We start from the raw sequence: 21,199 nt of genomic DNA, 5'->3' as shown, positions 1-21,199 counted from the left end.
TCGTTTGAAAAAAATGTCTAAACTTTCCTTTAACCTCTAAGTTGGTTTATTGTCTTTAAAACGCGGAAAGTGGATATCAAGTCCATATTTAATATGAATGTTCACACGCGAATATCTCCTAGAAGAAACCACTCTCAAAGTACAGACTTTCACAACATACTCAATGCTATAGCCGCCTTTCGTCAACGACGCGAGAACCGATCAAACGCTCGAATTTATTCATTTTGGTGCAAATTTGGTGACCGTGGTTTAACATAGATGTTTACCAGGAGACATCTCCCGAGCGACTCCATCGACTCCTAGATCTCAGGCACAAAGCCCTACTCAAACGCGCTGATCTGTACTAACGCTATTTACGATCTTTCATAGTAACTCCAGTATGTTCGTCCCAAACAGAGATCCTCATTTCGTGTCTCCTCTATCGCCAAACCGACTACTCCTGGATGCCTTATCGCATGTCGTACAAGTAGGCTGTTTCTCGGGGTACTAGTTCCCCAAACTTTAGCTACAAATATATTGCCTCTACACTCTATACAAATAATTTTTGACACCACTTCTAACGCAATATATCTTTTTTGCTACTCTCCTGCTGCTTACGTTTCTCTTTGGTATGTGCTAAATACAAAGCAAACGGCTTAAGGGACTTTCACCTAGCGAGATGGCTTCTGGATCCTAGTCACGGTATGGTGATTTTTTCACATTGCTTCAAGCAAACGATCTCACCCATAAACTTTTTCTTTAAAAAAGAAAAAGCTAACTAACTGAAATTTCCCATTCGAACGAGATTCTTTTCTTCTTTTTTTTCCTTTACTTGAACGTTAGCCCGTAAAATTGAAAAATTAAGTGACTTTGATGCTATAAATTTTATTTCAGTGAATTCTGGCATAAATTGTTTAATGGTTATACTGTTTTCGACTGGACCTATCAATAGCCCTAAAGCCCTGCAACCCTTTAAAATATGGGGTATTTATTGTCAATAACGATATATCCCTATAATGCTGTAAATATAGGGCTAGTCATTATCGTTAGCGCTATAGCCCTGTAACGCTATAAGAATATAGGGCTATTGATGTAGACCAGTAACTCGAAACCAGTAGAACCATTAAACAGTTAATGCGCGAATTCATTGAAATAAACTTTATAGTTAAAAGTAATACACTAACTGTTGCCCTCTTCCAGTGATATTACAAATGTAAATATATATTTTTTTGAAATTTTCTAAGACTTTGCATATTTTTCTAAAATCTACGTCTGCATACATACTCCGCAAATTGAGTGAGGGAAAAACGACTGTCTGTATGCTAATGTACAAGCCGTAATTTCTCTTATCTTGTCTTCGCAGTTCTTATACCAAATTTGCATTGGCAACAACAGAATTGTTCTGTAGTCAGCCGCAAATGTCGGTTCTAAATAGTGCTCCACGAAAAGAACGTGGTCTTCTCTCCAACGATTTGCTTGAGTTCGCGAAGCATCTCTATTATACTAATGTGTTGATCGAACGTACCGGTAACAAATCGAGCGGTATGCTTCTGAATTGCTTCGACGTATCCATTCTGCTGGGGACACGAACATCAAAACAAAATATTTGTAGCTAAGCAAACGAGATATTTTTGTAGAGCGCTGATGAGGCAAAACGCAGTTAGATAAAATATGTTTGGTTAAAAATAATAATAAAAATTGAGTTGCAACAGAGAATTTCGATAGTTCTTATTTACAAGACAAACTACATAAACTGCAAATATTTGTCGCATTCGTAAATTACCAATTTCATACATACACGAAACTACCTCCTGGGAATCTGATTTTGTGACTCAGTACGTATTTCGGTTATGCGATTCAAATGGATTGGTTGAAACTGTGAGTCAACAACATCTTTACCTCGAAACGTCGGCAGCTGTAGCGTTGGTGCAAAATCTCTGACGACTTGGTACTGCGTCAGAAAGAGGGCAAAGGTTAAACACCAACTAACTTCGTGCGAGCGGCCAAGCACGGTAACTATGGTTCCAAACCATCATTGTTGACAATAATGGGAAACTTCATGTAAGAGATTAATTAGATGCTTCGTTTCTGGCTTCAACTGCGACCTTAAATTGTCAAAAATACTCTAAAGACGTCGTGAACATTAAAAATAAAACGATGCAAAGAGATGACAGGGTTAAGAAGAATGTTTGAACGATATAGGTTCTGTGTTTTTAGTGCGCTTCCCAGTTCTCCGTGTTAGCAATTCTAACATCTACGAGTTCAGGAAAGCACTTCACTTTTTGTCTTTGATACTATAGCAGACTTCTTTGTCATTATCGAGTCCTTCGAAATGTCGATAACGTTTTGTTACGATACGAGATGATACATTATTGTTATCACAGCAAAAGGTAGTCGATCTTGTCATCAACTTAGATGTGGAGAACCAAGTAGGATGGAGAAAGAGGAGGAAAGAAACGATAGCCGTGATGACTTGAAAGAACCAGAGTATATTAGGGGAACCACAGGAGGCATTTGAACCTCGTTTCTCCAGAGAGCGGGAACACTATATATAGCACTCAGTCATCAGCCTCGCGCGGTACTTACCGCGTTTAAATCGCTATTAATTATTTGACCGGTGTTCGCTTAAATGGTTCGTCGATTCATGAATCGAGCAAATAAACAACTTCCGCATATGCGGTTAACCTGTATTTCAATCGGTGTCATGCTTGTTAAGCAATAATATATGGTAATCAGACCACGACAGAAAGTACATGAAAATTGGCGTTTGTCGCGTGAATTTTGAAAATAAACTTGACAACCCAATAGTGTAAAGTCAATTTCACATAACGAACGCTGTGCCATAACCATTAACTCAGTAGTGTGATGTGATGTGGATACGAGTTTGAAAACGGTGCAGCCATGCGAAACGAAAGCGCAGCAGACCAAACGTTAACGCATCGGAGCAGTTCGCAAAATATTACCGCAACTGTCGCATACACGAGTTATTTCGTAATCGACAATAGCCTCAATTTAGCGTGTGTCACGTGAAGCAGTTACTTGCTATAGACCAGCAATGTGAATACGGAGAAAAGTAAAGTAAGTTTCGTGCATTGCATGAATAAGGGAGAAATGAACTGTTCCGTGGTGTTAAATACGCTAACCGTCAAGATCAGCGGAACACAGGACAGGAAAATTCTTGACAACAATATTCGTTTTAAGGTCATATGTAATTCATTCCGAACAAACAGTCAGGTGAGAGAATGAACATCAATCGACATGTGCTGTTGGACATTCATCATATGCGAGCACTACACTGTGGAATGGGACTCGAAACCAGGTCACTGACCTGCCTACATAATACTCCAAAAATTCAGTTAAAGGAATAGGTTTCGCGCACCTACTCTTTGTTACAGGTTACCCCAAGTTCCAGTCTACTCTCTCAAAACTCAGCAGAAGCTCGGAAAAAAAATAAAAAAAACGTAGTTGAACTAGCACAACCAGGAGACAAAATACATGGCAGAGCGTTGTTGCGAGAAACAGAAACTTGCTTTACCCGTGGATGTTAATGCAACTATGTTCGAGGACAGCCTCATTAACGTATCGAAGAAACGGAGAGAAACTGATAGTAAGTCGAGAGAGACAGAGATTGGGGGGGGGGGGAGAAAGGGGCATTTCTTCGTACAAATGTTCAAATGTGTGTGAAATCTTATGGGACGTAACTGCTAAGGTCATCAGTCCCTAAGCTTACACACTACTTAACCTGGATTATCCTAAGGACAAACACACACACCCATGACCGAGGGAGGACTCGAACCTCTGCCGGGACAGCCGCACAGTCCATGACTGCAGCGCCTTGGACCGCTCGGATAATCCCGCGCAGCATTTCTTCGTACGTTAGATTATTTAGTATTGTCTGATTTTGACATATAAATGTGCCTGATCTGTAGCTACGTCTACATCTATACAGTTACTCAGCAATTCACAATAAAGTGCCTGGCAGAGGGTTCATCGAACCACCTTTAAGCTACTTCTCTACCGTTCCACTCTCGAGCTGGGAAAATCTAACGCTTAAATCTTTCCGTACGATCACTGACTTCTATTTTTTATTATGATGATTATTCCTCCCTATGTAGGTAAGCACCAAAAAAATAGTTTCACGCTCTGAGGAGAGAGTTGGTGATTGAAATTTCATGAGAAGGTCCTGCAACAGCGAAAAACTACTTTGTTTTAATGACTGCCACCCCAATTCGTACAACGTATCCGTCGCACTTTCTCCCTTATTTCGCGATAATACAAAACGAGCTGCCTTCTGTGACTTTTTCGTTGTGCTCCGTCGAACATAGCTGATGCGGATCTCACACCGCACAGCTGTACTCCAGAAAAGGACGGACAAACGTAGTGTAAGCAGTCTCTTTAATAGACCTATTACATTTTCTAAGTGTTCTGCCAATAAACAGCAATCTTTGGTTTGCTTTCCCCGCAGCACTATCAATGTGATCGTTCCAAAGTAAGTTATTTATCATTGTAATCCCTAAGTATTTAGTTGAACATACAGCCTTTACATTTGTGTGATTATCTTGTAACAGAAATTTAGCGCATTCTTTTTAGTGTTCACGTGGATGAATTCATACTTTTCGTAATTTAGAGTCAGTTTCACCATACAGACGTCTGCTCTAAATGATTTTGCAACTCGTTTTGATCACTGATGACTTTACATGAAGACAAACGACAGCATCATCTGCAAACAATGTAAGAGACCCGCTCAGATTGTCTCCTAAATTGTTTATGTATGTCAGGAACAGAATTACTCTTAAATGCAAGTTGGTTTAGCTGGTGTGTAGGCTTTTTATGTATATACAATATCTGAAAATGTAAGGTCAATATTTATCATCCATAAATAGAACTAAAATATGCTGTCGGAGAGAATAATTGCTCCATATTTAAAAATTAGGGACTACTTCTGCGGACAGAGCCCAGAATGACACAGTACGCAGCGAAAAACATTTACCCACATCGTCAAGTATGCCCAACGTAAATGTTGTATTATAATAATTAGTGTTCAAAATGGTTCAAATGGCTCTGAGCACTATGCGACTTCACTTCTGAGGTCATCAGTCGTCTAGAACTTAGAACTACTTAAACCTAACTAACCTAAGGACATCACACACATCCATGCGCGAGGCAGGATTCGAGTCTGCAACCGTAGCGAACGCTCGGTTCCAGACTGCAGCGCCCAGAATCGCACGGCCACTCCGGCCGGCTTTAATTAGTGTTCTCAATATCCATGAACGTATTGGATTAGCAGACAGGGGCTTTAGGCAGATGTTGCTACTGTCTACCTGAAAGTATTGTTGTTCCGTAAGGATAAGTACAAGTGATACTAAATGTCAGATATCTTTAAATTTGAAAAAAAATGTAAAATAATGTCCATAGTAAAAAGAAAGTATCCGACCTCAGGGTTAGTGGTGTACCTTTCGAGCTTGTGGCACTGTTCAAATATCTAGATGAAATATTTCTAAACAAAATGGAATGAGCAAAACACACGAAATCAGTTGCGGTGTCCCATAAAGAAAAAATTTTTCAAATACCTGCCATTTCTATTCTAGCGAACTGGCAGAATTGAATCCACGATTTTCACCTGTTTTCTTTGTGGTTAGTAGCATAGCGCTGCACGACAGAGCGTTTTTATCACAATGAAAACTTATTTCAGATGTGGTGAATGTTGTGCAGAGACCATTCACAAACTTCGTAGACTGTTTGGTCAACATAATTTACTGAATAAGTCGACTGTGACGAGAATGATTGCTAAATTTGAGAAAACCGGTCCGGCGGTTGAAATTAAACCCTCGGGAGTTCCTCGTGTTAGATGTAATGCGGAAAACAGCGCCTTAATGAGAGATAATGTGCTGCAACTCCGGTGGAATCCGTTCGCCAACGTCCGCAACAACTGATAGTCCCAGAACCAGCATGGAACGAATTCTGAAAGCAGATTCTCACCATTGCGCCTATAAAATCCTACTGACACAAGAACTGAAACAGAGAGCGGACAACAATTTCATCAAGAAGAAAATGTTCACTGATGAGGTACACTTTCCGTTGAATTACTTCTCGGGCGAACAGAATTGCAAAATGGCTCTGAGCACTATGGGACTTAACATCTAAGGTCATCAGTCCCCTAGACTTAGAACTACTTAAACCTAACTAACCTAAGGACATCACACACATCCATGCCCGAGGCAGGATTCGAACCTGCGATCGTAGCAGTACCGCGGTTCCGGACTGAAGCGCCTAGAACCTCTCGGCTACAACGACCGGCGAGCAGAATTGCAGGATTTGGCGAACCCATTACATCTACGAGTGACTGTGTGGTATGGCATTTGGGCTGAGGTCATAAGTAGGGTATTAATAGTGGACTGTGAAGGCTGAAGCAATTTGTTAATAGAATTTTTAGGGTCTAAAGTGGATCGTGTTAATACTGAAGAGGTTTCGTAACTTAAATTGCAATACTGTATAAATTATTAATTTCATCAAGAAATTTTGTATCATTAAGCAGTCAAAAGATGTGTTCTTTACAGCATACCTTTTAGAAAAGGTGAATGGAAGACGTAGATTATATAATAATACTCTAATATATCGGATGCATCTTTAAACAAAATCCAGTACGAAACCCAGGCGTGGCCTGCTCTGAGCTATTAGTCCAGTTTTTTCGAGTCCTTGTCCAGCGAGCACAACAGAAAACTTCGAAGGAATTAGGAGACTATTACTAGGATTGTAATATGCCATAGGAAAGTGTAACGAAAATGCTCGGTGAAGTATAATGGCAGTCTCTATAAGACACACGTCGCTGTTTTCTTGAAGCCGTGTGGGTAAATATGTTGTTGTTGTTGTGGTCTTCAGTCCTGAGACTGGTTTGATGCAGCTCTCCATGCTACTCTATCCTGTGCAAGCTTTTTCATCTCCCAGTACCTACTGCAACCTACATCCTTCTGAATCTGCTTAGTGTATTCATCTCTTGGTCTCCCTCTACGATTTTTACCCTCCACGCTGCCCTCCAATACTAAATTGGTGATCCCTTGATGCCTCAGAACATGTCCTACCAACCGATCCCTTCTTCTGGTCAAGTTGTGCCACAAACTTCTCTTCTCCCCAATCCTATTCAATACTTCCTCATTAGTTATGTGATCTACCCATCTAATCTTCAGCATTCTTCTGTAGCACCACATTTCGAAAGCTTCTATTCTCTTCTTGTCCAAACTATTTATCGTCCATGTTTCACTTCCATACATGGCTACACTCCATACGAATACTTTCAGAAATGACTTCCTGACACTTAAATCAATACTGGATGTTAACAAATTTCTCTTCTTCAGAAACGCTTTCCTTGCCATTGCCAGCCTACATTCTATATCCTCTCTACTTCGACCATCATCAGTTATTTTGCTCCCCAAATAGCAAAACTCCTTTACTACTTTAAGTGCCTCATTTCCTAATCTAATTCCCTCAGCATCACCCGACTTAATTAGACTACATTCCATTATCCTTGTTTTGCTTTTGTTGATGTTCATCTTATATCCTCCTTTCAAGACACTGTCCATTCCATTCAACTGCTCTTCCAAGTCCTTTGCTGTCTCTGACAGAATTACAATGTCATCGGCGAACCTCAAAATTTTTATTTCTTCTCCATGAATTTTAATACCTACTCCGAATTTTTCTTTTGTTTCCTTTACTGCTTGCTCAATATACAGATTGAACAACATCGGGGAGAGGCTACAACCCTGTCTTACTCCCTTCCCAACCACTGCTTCTCTTTCATGTCCCTCGACTCTTATAACTGCCATCTGGTTTCTGTACAAATTGTAAATAGCCTTTCGCTCCCTGTATTTTACCCCTGCCACCTTTAGAATTTGAAAGAGAGTATTCCAGTCAACATTGTCAAAAGCTTTCTCTAAGTCTACAAATGCTAGAAAGGTAGGTTTGCCTTTCCTTAATCTTTCTTCTAAGATAAGTCGTAAGGTCAGTATTGCTTCACGTGTTCCAGTGTTTCTACGGAATCCAAACTGATCTTCCCCGAGGTTGGCTTCTACTAGTTTTTCCATTCGCCTGTAAAGAATTCGTGTTAGTATTTTGCAGCTGTGACTTATTAAGCTGATAGTTCGGTAATTTTCACATCTGTCAACACCTGCTTTCTTTGGGATTGGAATTATTATATTCTTCTTGAAGTCTGAGGGTATTTCGCCTGTTTCATACATCTTGCTCACCAGATGGTAGAGTTTTGTCAGGACTGGCTCTCCCACGGCCGTCAGTAGTTCCAATGGAATATTGTCTACTCCGGGGGCCTTGTTTCGACTCAGGTCTTTCAGTGCTCCGTCAAACTCTTCACGCAGTATCATATCTCCCATTTCATCTTCATCTACATCCTCTTCCATTTCCATAATTTTGTCCTCAAGTACATCGCCCTTGTATAGACCCTCTATATACTCCTTCCACCTTTCTGCTTTCCCTTCTTTGCTTAGAACTGGGTTTCCATCTGAGCTCTTGATATTCATACAAGTCATTCTCTTATCTCCAAAGGTCTCTTTAATTTTCCTGTAGGCAGTATCTATTTTACCCCTAGTGAGATGGGCCTCTACATCCTTACATTTGTCCTCTAGCCATCCCTGCTTAGCCATTTTGCACTTCCTGTCGATCTCATTTTTGAGACGTTTGTATTCCTTTTTGCCTGTTTCACTTACTGCATTTTTATATTTTCTCCTTTCATCAATTAAATTCAGTATTTCTTCTGTTACCCAAGGATTTCTACTAGCCCTCGTCTTTTTACCTACTTGATCCTCTGCTGCCTTCACTACTTCATCCCTCAAAGCTACCCATTCTTCTTCCACTGTATTTATTTCCCCCATTCCTGTCAATTGCTCCCTTATGCTCTCCCTGAATCTCTGTACAACCTCTGGTTCTTTTAGTTTATCCAGGTCCCATCTCCGTAAATTCCCACCTTTTTGCAGTTTCTTCAGTTTTAATCTATAGGTCATTACCAATAGATTGTGGTCAGAGTCCACATCTGCCCCTGGAAATGTCTTACAATTTAAAACCTGGTTCCTAAATCTCTGTCTTACCATTATATAATCTATCTGATACCTTTTAGTATCTCCAGGGTTCTTCCATGTATACAAGCTTCTTTCATGATTCTTAAACCAAGTGTTAGTTATGATTATGTTGTGCTCTGTGCAAAATTCTACAAGGCGGCTTCCTCTTTGATTTCTGTCCCCCAATCCATATTCACCTACTATGTTTCCTTCTCTCCCTTTTCCTACACTCGAATTCCAGTCACCCATGACTATTAAATTTTCGTCTCCCTTCACAATCTGTATAATTTCTTTTATTTCATCATACATTTCTTCCATTTCTTCGTCATCTGCAGAGCTAGTTGGCATATAAACTTGTACTACTGTAGTAGGTGTGGGCTTCGTATCTATCTTGGCCACAATAATGCGTTCACTATGCTGTTTGTAGTAGCTTACCCGCATTCCTATTTTCCTATTCATTATTAAACCTACTCCTGCATTACCCCTATTTGATTTTGTGTTTATAACCCTGTAGTCACCTGACCAGAAGTCTTGTTCCTCCTGCCACCGAACTTCACTAATTCCCACTATATCTAACTTCAACCTATCCATTTCCCTTTTTAAATTTTCTAACCTACCTGCCCGATTAAGGGATCTGACATTCCACGCTCCGATCCGTAGAACGCCAATTTCCTTTCTCCTGATGACGACATCCTCTTGAGTAGTCCCCGCCCAGAGATCCGAATGGGGGACTATTTTACCTCCGGAATATTTTACCCAAGAGGACGCCATCATCATGTAATCATACAGTAAAGCTGCATGCCCTCGGGAAAAATTACGGCTGTAGTTTCCCCTTGCTTTCAGCCGTTCGCAGTACCAGCACAGCAAGGCCGTTTTGGTTATTGTTACAAGGCCAGATCAGTCAATCATCCAGACTGTTGCCCTTGCAACTACTGAAAAGGCTGCTGCCCCTCTTCAGGAACCACACGTTTGTCTGGCCTCTCAACAGATACCCCTCCGTTGTGGTTGCACCTACGGTACGGCTATCTGTATCGCTGAGGCACGCAAGCCTCCCCACCAACGGCAAGGTCCATGGTTCATGGGGGGGGGGGGGGGGTAAATATAGAAATGCAATATGCAACGGTTCTGGTGTCTCCATGGCATGTCCTGGAATAAGGGTGAAGTGTGTTCCATCCGCTGCACACCGTACAATGACCTTTGGACTACAGGTGTATATATAGGCAGAGAGTGACAAATAGTGGTGGAAAGTACCCACAGTCAAGAAATGTACGGTACATTATGTAGACGCAGACATAAAATTTCCATTTAGACGGTGTACTAGTGCAGACTGAAAATTATGGTAATAAAGCGATGTAGAATTCGTTTCTGTTTCACAGTATACTCTCCTGCCAAGGATGTACGCAGCGGTATTGCAATTTTTTCGTGCTGTCGTGGAAGTTGGCTTTGTCAGCCTTTTGAAATTAAACTGTCTGTAGGTATCACTTCATCGTTTGATGAGGGCAACTTTCAAGGTAGGTCACAGGAAGTATTCACTTAAGCTCTATGTCAAGAGAAACAGCTAGACGAGAAACCATTTCGAATCCCAAGTGATCACCATTTTAGGCGCCACAATGTTTACTGAAGCGATGATCAAGACAAAGAACACTTCCCTGTGTGTCAGTCGAGGTCGTAGTAAAATCAAACTCTGGTTAAGACGACCTCGTAACGCAACACGTTAGAAGTTTGTCATGGTTTCTCCTCCGTCCTTGTCATCTGACAGGATTATACTTTGTGAATTCTAGAATGTAGTTCTCGCTATCTTCCCATGCGACAATACATCCACCTTTTTTAGATGAATTCTCACAAAGCTTTTGTTCGCGATTTTAGTGATTGCTCTGTCCGTCCACGAGAACAGAAAGCTGTAGACACAGGAAGGCATTAGATACTATTCCGCACGCCCTCCTAATGAACAAAATATGAGCGTACGGAGTATCAGCCCAACAGTGGGACTGGACTGAAGAGTTTCTATCAAACAGAATACTCGAATTCATTCTGAACGGGGAGATGTCTTCAGATGTGAAAGTAACCTCGGATCTGCTCCAAGGGAGTGTTTTTTTTCTCTTCTGAGTCTTCAGTCTTCTGTGTGGTTTGATGCGGCCCGACACGAATTCCCCTGCTGTGCCAACCTCTTCATCTCAGAGAAGCACTTGCAACCTACGTCCTCAATTATTTGCTGGATGTATTCCAACCTCTGGCTCCCTTATATATATCTTAACGGATATCCATCATCCTGTCCCCTCTCCTTATCAGTCTTTTCCACATATCTCCGATTCTGCGCAGGACCTCCTCATTCCCTACGTCATCAGTCTTGGCATTCGTCTGTGCACCACATCTCAAATGCTTCGATTCTCTTCTATTCTACATTTCCCACAGACCACGTTTCACTACCATACAATGCTGTGCACCAAACGTACATTTTCAGAAATTTCTTCCTCAAATTAAGGCTTATGTTTGATACTAGCAGACTTTTCTTGGCCAGGAATGCCGTTTTTGTCAGTGCTAGTCTGCTTTTGATTTCCTCCTTGCTCCGCCCGTCATTGGTTATTTTGCTGCGAAGATAGTAGAATTCCCTAACTTCATCTACTTCGTGACCATCTATTCTGATGTTAAGTTCCTCGCTGCTCTCTTTCCTATTACTTCTCATTACTTTGTCTTTCTTCGATTTACTCTCTGTCCATATTCTGTACTCCTTCCGCTGTTCATTCCATTCAACAGATGGTATAGTACTTCACTTTCACTCAATATAGCAATGTCACAAGTGAATCGTATCATTGATATTATTCTTTCACCTTGAATTTTAATTCCACCCCTGAACCTTTCTTTCATTTGCATGACTGCTTCTTCCCTGTCTTACACTCATTTCAGTCCGAGAACTTCTTTCATGATCATCCACTTTTATTATTCCCTCTTGGCTCTTGCACGTATTGTATATTACCCGTCTCTTCCTATAGCTTACCCCTATTTTTCTAAAAATTTCGAACGTCTTGCACCATTTTACACTGTCGAACGCTTTTCCCAAGTTGACAAATCCTATGAAGGGAAGTGTGATATGACCATTACTTTTCAAAGTATCTATAAATGACCTAGTAGATAACGTCGGTAGTTTCATGAAGCTTTTCGCTGATGACGTTGTATACAGACAGGTAGCGACGCTAGAAAATTGTAGTGAAATGCAGGATGACATGCAGACGATTGACACCTGGTGCAGGGAGTGGTAATTAACGCTCAACACAAACAAATGTAACGTACTCCGAATACATACACAGAAAAACACTTTACTGTATGATTACACAACTGCAGAACAATCACTGGAAGCAGTTACTTCTCTAAAATATGTAGGAGTATCGATACGAAGCGATCTGAAATTGTACGACCACGTAAAATTAACCGCGAATAAGACAGATCCAGACTGAGAATCCTCAGGACATGTCGTTCATCAACAAAGGAAGTAACTTACAGAACACTCCTTCGACCAATACTGAAAATTGCTCTTCAGTATGAGATCCGTACTAGATAGGACGGATAGAGAAAACGGAAAAAATCCGAGGAATAGCTGCGCGTTTCGTTGCAAGTTACTTTAGTAAGCACGAAAGCGTCGCAGAGATGATCAACCAAATCCAGTGGCAGACGCTGCAAGAGAGGCATTCTGCATCACATTATGGTCAACTGTTTAAGTTCCTAGAGCGTACGTCCGTGAAGATAAAATTGGAGGGATTCGAGCCCACAGGGAGGCAACGGTTATTCCAGCGAAGTGTTAGCGACTGGACTGGGAAAGATGGGGAAGGACAGTGGTGTAAAATGCACCCTCCACCACACACCTCAACGTGGCTAGCGGAGTATAGATGTAAATGTGGATCCTGCACAAAAAGCCCTGTGGACTGTTCCTGGATATTGTTAGATTCTGGGTAAAAAAGTTTCCCGTAACGTTCACCTTTTTTTTCATTAAAAAAAGTACGCCTGTAACATCATTTACGTCAAGCACGTGCCTTTTTCAACCTTTCTTCAACATACAATGAAGCTTTTCTACCATTTCTTGTGTGGTGACCACCACAGTGGTCGAATATGTAATCTTTTATATGCTGTCTCGTGACCGTGCAAGAGTGGGCACATCACTCCTATGCACTCTGTAGCAACCATTTATTCGAAGACAAAAGTTTCGATCACTAGGATTACACCTGAAAATCGTGGTATTCACTGTGAGGCCTATAAAATGCATCTGGTGGGGCTCTATCGTAGAAACTGAATAGAATACTGAGCAGTAATACATGTACGTATTTTCTCCCCGGATATACTAAGTATCTGCACCCAGACTTTTCTGTAATCAAATTTTAATTAGTCTCTAAGATTTTACTTCCTCTTCCAATATAAAAAAAATTAAGCTACATCTACAAATAATACTCTTACTTTAGCTTTCTGATTCATTCGTCACGAAGGATATTGCGGAGACATGGCTTAGCCATGGATAAGCCATGTCTCCGCAATATCCTTTCTTTCAGGAGTGCTAATTCTGCAAGGTTCGCAGGAGAGCTTCTGTAAAGTTTGGAAGGTAGGAGACGAGGTACTGGCGGAAGTGAAGCAGTGAGGACGGAGCGTGAGTTGTGCTTGGGTAGTTCAGTTGGTAGAGCACTTGCCCGCGAAAGGCAAGGGTCCCTATTTCGAGTCTCGGTCCGGCACACAGTTTTAATCTGCCAGGAAGTTTCATATCAGCGCACACTCCGCTGCAGAGTGAAAATCTCGTTCTATCGTCAGACTGTAAAAACTTATCTGAAACTGCCTCTGCCCCACTTCGCGACCTCGATGCGGCAGCCACGAGTGCTGTACTGGAACTGACAGTGGGGTCATGAGCCCCGCCTAGGCAGACACAATACCTTGCGCCTTCGCATAAACTGTTTGATAGGTACTTGTTGGGACAAGACGCGAACCTAACTCCTGACCTTGAATTTACTAGTGAAGTGAAATAAAAGAAAGGTACAGCTGAGGAAAAGGGCGTATATGTTATTCTGTGCAGAACGTACTTAGATCGTAAATAATTACTATTAAAAACAGTCTTGATCACGATTTATTTAACAAGGTGACCGGTTTCGACCACTACTGTGGTCATCTTCAGACCATTGAGTAGGAACCCCTTTCTGTTGGAAAATCACAACAGAAAGGGGTTCCTACTCAATGGTCTGAAGATGACCACAGTAGTGGTCGAAACCGGTCACCTTGTTAAATAAATCGTGATCAAGACTGTTTTTAATAGTTTTTTTTTCCCAACAGAAAGGGGTTCCTACTCAATGGTCTGAAGATGACCACAGTAGTGGTCGAAACCGGTCACCTTGTTAAATAAATCGTGATCAAGACTGTTTTTAATAGTAATTATTTACAAGACATTGATCACTGCTGTTCCCGTAATGCATTCAAAAGTACTTAGATCGACTGTCTTAACACTTATGACGTATTCGTTGGTCATGATATGAAGAAGACATCACGTGCTTACAACGTATGGCCTGTCTAGGAAAAATTTGTGCTTAAGCGCGAAGTTTAATCACCTAAAAATAAATTATTATGACTAGGTCCAAAAATTTTTTTGAGACGTAAATTTTAAGCATTTGCTTAGTTTTGGTTACAACGGATGAACATCCTATTGACTTAGCACACAAATGGTCATGAATGAACTTATGAACAAGTCTACATCTAATCTGTAACATCCGGCAATACGGGTCATATAAAATTGAATGTCACACTAGGCTAATTTGAGGCCACTCTGTCGAATGGACACGTAAAAATCCACTTGCAAAAGAATTTCGTTTTTGACGGGAAACAAACAAACGTCTTCCGTCAACACCAAGCATTGCTTGAAGGACGTGGTGAGCAGTACATATCTGAACTGACTCCAGTCACATGTTGCAAAAACGAAAAGATTCGAAACTTTTCGTAAAAGTATCCGACATATGCGTTGAAGTTGAAAGGCAAGGTTGCAGGAATTGTGCTTTGTGGTTTAAACATCAGTACCCTTACATGTCGACATGGGGCTGTCACAGCATACTTGATTGTAATAATAAACGTCTAAGTTACTGAGATAAAATATGTATTTGTTGCCCCTACTTTATGCGGAGTATGTAGAGGGTGAGCTACGGGTGTTGTAAATAGAACTGCATGTCAAATTAACAGCATATCAGAAGTGGCTTCGGAAAAGTATGTCAAGTGTGTGAAGTAACTTTCATTATTTCTTGTTTTCGTTTTATTGGTCTTGACTTCTATATTCGCAATATACGAAAAACGCTCTTATTTACTTTGAGTATCATATTTTCACATACCTGCAAGGCAGGCGAGTTGGCCATGGCGTATTTAAACAGAACTGGTTAGGTTAAAGATATCTGGTGCAAACATAACAAAACATAAAAATTATGAAAAACAGTCTGTCGTACAAACGAACAAAAAATTCATAAAGCAAAGTTCCTGTAAAGTCTTGCCCCTCTTGTCCGGAAGAGCTATGCACTGTGAGAGATTGAATTTCATCGCCGCAAGGCAATTCAACGATAATCTGAAAATTTTTATGTCCGCTTGAAACTTATCTAAATAAATAAAAACAAGACTGAAGTATTGTTTCTGACTGTAAGATCTGACATGTAATAATGTATGAACTGTCGTAATGAAACGTGTACTGTTGTAATATGAAGACAAAGCTCCACTACAGTAATAATTATTGTAATGTAAAGTGAAGACTTTCATAATGTAAAAGTTAATAGTCTGACACCAAGAGTCTTGAACAGTATAAACTGCGTGAATAATGAACTTTGACGTAAAACCTACTATAAATACACTCCTGGAAATGGGAAAAAGAACACATTGACACCGGTGTGTCAGACCCACCATACTTGCTCCGGACACTGCGAGAGGGCTGTACAAGCAATGATCACACGCACGGCACAGCGGACACACCAGGAACCGCGGTGTTGGCCGTCGAATGGCGCTAGCTGCGCAGCATTTGTGCACCGCCGCCGTCAGTGTCAGCCAGTTTGCCGTGGCATACGGAGCTCCATCGCAGTCTTTAACACTGGTAGCATGCCGCGACAGCGTGGACGTGAACCGTATGTGCAGTTGACGGACTTTGAGCGAGGGCGTATAGTGGGCATGCGGGAGGCCGGGTGGACGTACCGCCGAATTGCTCAACACTTGGGGCGTGAGGTCTCCACAGTACATCGATGTTGTCGCCAGTGGTCGGCGGAAGGTGCACGTGCCCGTCGACCTGGGACCGGACCGCAGCGACGCACGGATGCACGCCAAGACCGTAGGATCCTACGCAGTGCCGTAGGGGACCGCACCGCCACTTCCCAGCAAATTAGGGACACTGTTGCTCCTGGGGTATCGGCGAGGACCATTCGCAACCGTCTCCATGAAGCTGGGCTACGGTCCCGCACACCGTTAGGCCGTCTTCCGCTCACGCCCCAGCATCGTGCAGCCCGCCTCCAGTGGTGTCGCGACAGGCGTGAATGGAGGGACGAATGGAGACGTGTCGTCTTCAGCGATGAGAGTCGCTTCTGCCTTGGTGCCAATGATGGTCGTATGCGTGTTTGGCGCCGTGCAGGTGAGCGCCACAATCAGGACTGCATACGACCGAGGCACATAGGGCCAACACCCGGCATCATGGTGTGGGGAGCGATCTCCTACACTGGCCGTACACCACTGGTGATCGTCGAGGGGACACTGAATAGTGCACGGTACATCCAAACCGTCATCGAACCCATCGTTCTACCATTCCTAGACCGGCAAGGGAACTTGCTGTTCCAACAGGACAATGCACGTCCGCATGTATCCCGTGCCACCCAACGTGCTCTAGAAGGTGTAAGTCAACTACCCTGGCCAGCAAGATCTCCGGATCTGTCCCCCATTGAGCATGTTTGGGACTGGATGAAGCGTCGTCTCACGCGGTCTGCACGTCCAGCACGAACGCTGGTCCAACTGAGGCGCCAGGTGGAAATGGCATGGCAAGCCGTTCCACAGGACTACATCCAGCATCTCTACGATCGTCTCCATGGGAGAATAGCAGCCTGCATTGCTGCGAAAGGTGGATATACACTGTACTAGTGCCGACATTGTGCATGCTCTGTTGCCTGTGTCTATGTGCCTGTGGTTCTGTCAGTGTGATCATGTGATGTATCTGACCCCAGGAATGTGTCAATAAAGTTTCCCCTTCCTGGGACAATGAATTCACGGTGTTCTTATTTCAATTTCCAGGAGTGTAGTTTTACTCAAGTCACTGCTGGTGCACCGGTTATTCTTTGTGTTTCATTGTTCTTGTCGGCTATTGTACCAACAAAACAGCATTTGCACGAAGTGTTTCTCTTCTGCTTTCATCTCAAGAAATCTGCTGCGAAAGTCATCGTTCGCTTGTGGAAGGGTATGGACAACACGCTCTGTGCCGGAAGTAATGTGCGGGAATGGGTCTCGAAGATTCAAAGACAACGATTCTGACGTGAGTGAGAAATGCGTCTGCATCGGTGTTGTGCACCATGAACTGCTGCAGCCTGGTCGGACAGTGAATGCTGAACACTACGAAGCACAAATACTCAGTCTGGGGATGTCAGTCTGGGGATGTCAAATTGATTTCATATTTTTAGATTTCCAGGAGGCTTTTCCGTCTATCACTACGAACTGTGACCTTTCTGAGAGGAAATCACGAATCCAGTCGCACAACTGAGGCGATACTCCGAAGGCACGCAGTTTGGTTAGAAGACGCTTGTGAGGAACGGTGTCGAAAGTTGCAAATCGAAGTATTTTCGGAACACATTTGGTTCCTTTTCTACTTTTGAAAAAAACCATGATCAGTTAAAAATTGTAAGAGAAAAGTAGGTGAAAAATGGCGCTGCAGTAATAAAAGCTGGCCAGAGTGGCCGAGCGGTTCTAGGCCCTACAGTCAGAAACCGCGTGACGGCAACGGTCGCAGGTTCGAATCCTGCTTCGGGCATGGATGTGAGTGATGTCCTTAGGTTAGTTAGGTTTAAGTACTTCTAAGTTAAAGGGACTGATGACCTTAGAAGTTAACTCCCATAGTGCTCTGAGCCATTTTTTTTAATAATAAAAGAGTGACTTCAAAAAACTTACCTTAGAATTCCTCTTGACGTAAATAAAAGATTTCATTACACTTCCTACTTCACAGACCAGTTTCAATTACATAATTATCTTAATTAAATACATCGATAAATTGAGACTTTACGTTTCAAACATAAAATTACAAATGCTTCCTCACTTTAACACAGCTAACCACTATCTGCCACTGCACCTTCGCGCACACCAAAGATAAGAACCTAACTTTCGCGATACAGCTTTACAACATCGCTGCTCGCTCACAATCGGTTCAGATACCAAAATTATACATGACACCTATCACTCAGTAACTAGGAGCGTTTTGGTTCAAATGGTTCAAATGGCTCTGAGCACTATGGGACCCAACTGCTGAGGTCATTAGTCCCCTAGAACTTAGAACTAGTTAAACCTAACTAATCTAAGGACATCACAAACATCCATGCCCGAGGCAGGATTCGAACCTGCGACCGTAGCGGTCTTGCGGTTCCAGACTGCAGCGCCTTTAACCGCACGGCCACTTCGGCCGGCTAGGAGCGTTTTCACGCTGAATAGTATGTCTCATGCTCCTCAATTTCTGGATTAGGGCGTCAGGCGCTTGTTTCCGTCGTTGACGCCAAATTCCCGTGGGATTAAGACGTTCTTTGTATCCGTATACACAGCAGGTCTAGTCCGTTCCTCCTGAGTCAGCTCAGAAGTTAGTTGTAGAGTCCGTGATTAAATAAAAAAAACTGTTAGCGTGAATGATACTAAAAACAAAGCAGAAACCGTAAGTTAAGTGTCAAACTTCACCACAAGATACCATATAAGTACATCACTCAGTTTTGCAAAGTTCTCTGTGTGGAATAAACGTTACGGTACAAATTGTGACAGCCAGAGTGTCGTATTATTGGTAAGTAACTACTTATGAACAGTCTTCAACCCATTTACAATTGTTTCAACTGTGAGTGAATTGCTAAGGGACCAAACTGCTGAGGTCATCGGTCCCTAGACTTACACACTACTTAAACTAACTTAGACTAACTTACGCTAAGGACAACACAAACACCCATGCCCGAGGGAGGACTCGAACCTCCGGCGGGAGGTACAATTGTTTGTTATTTGGTTATTTGCAATAACATGCCCTGTTATGTTAAAGTATTACTTTATGCATGAAGTGTAATTTCTAAACTTTCATCTAATTCCGCTTTCAAAGCTAATTTGCTGTATCTTGTCAAGCACCTAACACTTAGGAGAAACGGAGGACGTTTTCACGGCCACCCTTTCAGGAGGACTAATTGTCATTCCTGTTTTCCTTGTGCAGACAACCTGCCGGATGCCCTGCAGACGGACTGTTCCAAGTGCAGCGAGAAACAGAAGGACGGCGCTGAAAAAGTTGTCAACTTCCTCATCGATAACCGGCCGGATCAGTGGAAGGAGCTGGAGGCGAAATACGACCCCACTGGTATCTACAAGCGCAAGTACGAGGCGCGTTTCAAAAAGCAGTAAGAGGCATCGGTGTCACGACGTACTGCTGTGACGTGAGCACCAGCGACGTGTCTGACAAGAACCTCTCTCATATATGCAACTCACAAAGAAAGATACTTTGTTGTACGCCAGTTCGCTCTATAAATAAATAAAAGCACCTTTCATTTCTTTTACTGTACTTTTTAAATGTTGTAATGAATGTGTGTGAGCATACCAGCGACAGTACATCTACCACGGGATATTACAATGATTTTTGTTTTTAACTATACTGATGGGATGAAAAGTTTTGTTCTGTGAACTCCTCGGCGAAACGCTACCAGACTAATACTCCAGTAGTTCCGTGACTGTGTTGTTTTTTCCTGTAAGCTAGAGTGGGCAGAGGTCATTGTTGACTATAGGAATAAAATAATAATTGGATCCCTTCACCGACCTATCAATTCAGATGATACAATTGATGAAAAATTGATTGAGAACTTGAGTTTGACTTCAAACACATACACGACTCATACAATTGTAGTTGGTGATGACTTTAATTTACCCTCAATATGTTGGCGAAAATACATGTTTAATTCCGGAGGTACGCATAAAACATCATCCGAAATTGTGCTAAACGCATTCTCTGAAAATTATTTCGAGCAGTTACTTCATGAGCCTCTAGCGAATGGTAAACTTTTGTGAAAACACACCTGACCTCTTACCAACAAATAATACTGAGTTAATAATGGGCATCAAAAAGGTTACCGGGATTAGTGAACACAAGGTTGTCGTCACGAGACTGAATATTGTAACCCCCCAATCCTTCAAGAATGAAAGAAATGTATACCTATTCAAAAAAGCAGAAAAAATTTACTTGACGCCTTCCTGAGAGACAATCTCCACTCCTTCCAAATTAACAATATAAGTGTGGACCAGTTGTGGCTTGAATTCAGAGAAATAGTATCGGCAGCAATTGAGAGATTTATACCAAATAAATTAACAATCGATGGAGCTGATCCTCCTTGGTACACAAAAGTGATCAGAACACTCTTGCAGAAACAACGAAAAAAGTTGCCAAATTTAAAAAGACGCCAGACGCAAATTCTCCAAGACTGGCGATCTTTAACAGAAGCTTGAAGTTTAGCGCGGACTTCAATGCGAAGTGCTTATAATAGTTTCCACAACGAAAATTTGTCTCGAAACCTGGCAGAAAATCTAAAGAGATTCTGGTCGTATGTGAAGTATGTTAGCGGCAAGACACAATCAATGCCTTCTCTGCGCGGTAGGAGTGGAGATACTATCGAAGACAGTGCTGCCGAAGCAGAGTTACTGAACACAGCCTTTCGAAATGCCTTCAAAAAAGAAGACGAAGTAAATATTCCAGAACTGGAATGAAGAGTAGCCGCCAACATGAGTAACGTGGAAGTAGATATCCTCGAAGTAGTGAAGCAACTTAAATCACTTAATAAAAACAAGTCTTCTGGTCCAGACTATATGCGAATTAGGTTCCTTTCAGAGTATGCTGATGCAATAGTTCCATACTTAAAAATAATACACAATTGTTCGCACGACGAAAGATCCGTACCCAAAGACTGGAAAGCTGCACA

At 42.1% G+C, this 21,199-nt stretch overlaps 1 protein-coding gene across 1 annotated transcript in view; it reads left to right on the top strand.

The window, feature by feature from the left end:
• The window catches only part of LOC124616062 (ejaculatory bulb-specific protein 3-like), a 32,307-nt gene extending 12,605 nt beyond the window's left edge, over positions 1-19,702 (top strand). Inside the window, exon 2 of the mRNA XM_047144297.1 lies at positions 19,453-19,702. Coding sequence (XP_047000253.1) covers positions 19,453-19,637 — 185 coding nt within the window. The 3' untranslated portion in view covers positions 19,638-19,702. The remainder of the gene's footprint in view (positions 1-19,452) is intronic.
• The last annotated feature ends 1,497 nt before the right edge of the window (positions 19,703-21,199 follow it).

The sequence above is a fragment of the Schistocerca americana genome, chromosome 5 (genome assembly GCF_021461395.2).
Source record: "Schistocerca americana isolate TAMUIC-IGC-003095 chromosome 5, iqSchAmer2.1, whole genome shotgun sequence".
NCBI lineage: Eukaryota > Metazoa > Arthropoda > Insecta > Orthoptera > Acrididae > Schistocerca > Schistocerca americana.
The sequence above is the reverse complement of the archived record's forward strand: the minus strand, read 5'-3'. Positions and strand labels throughout refer to the sequence as shown.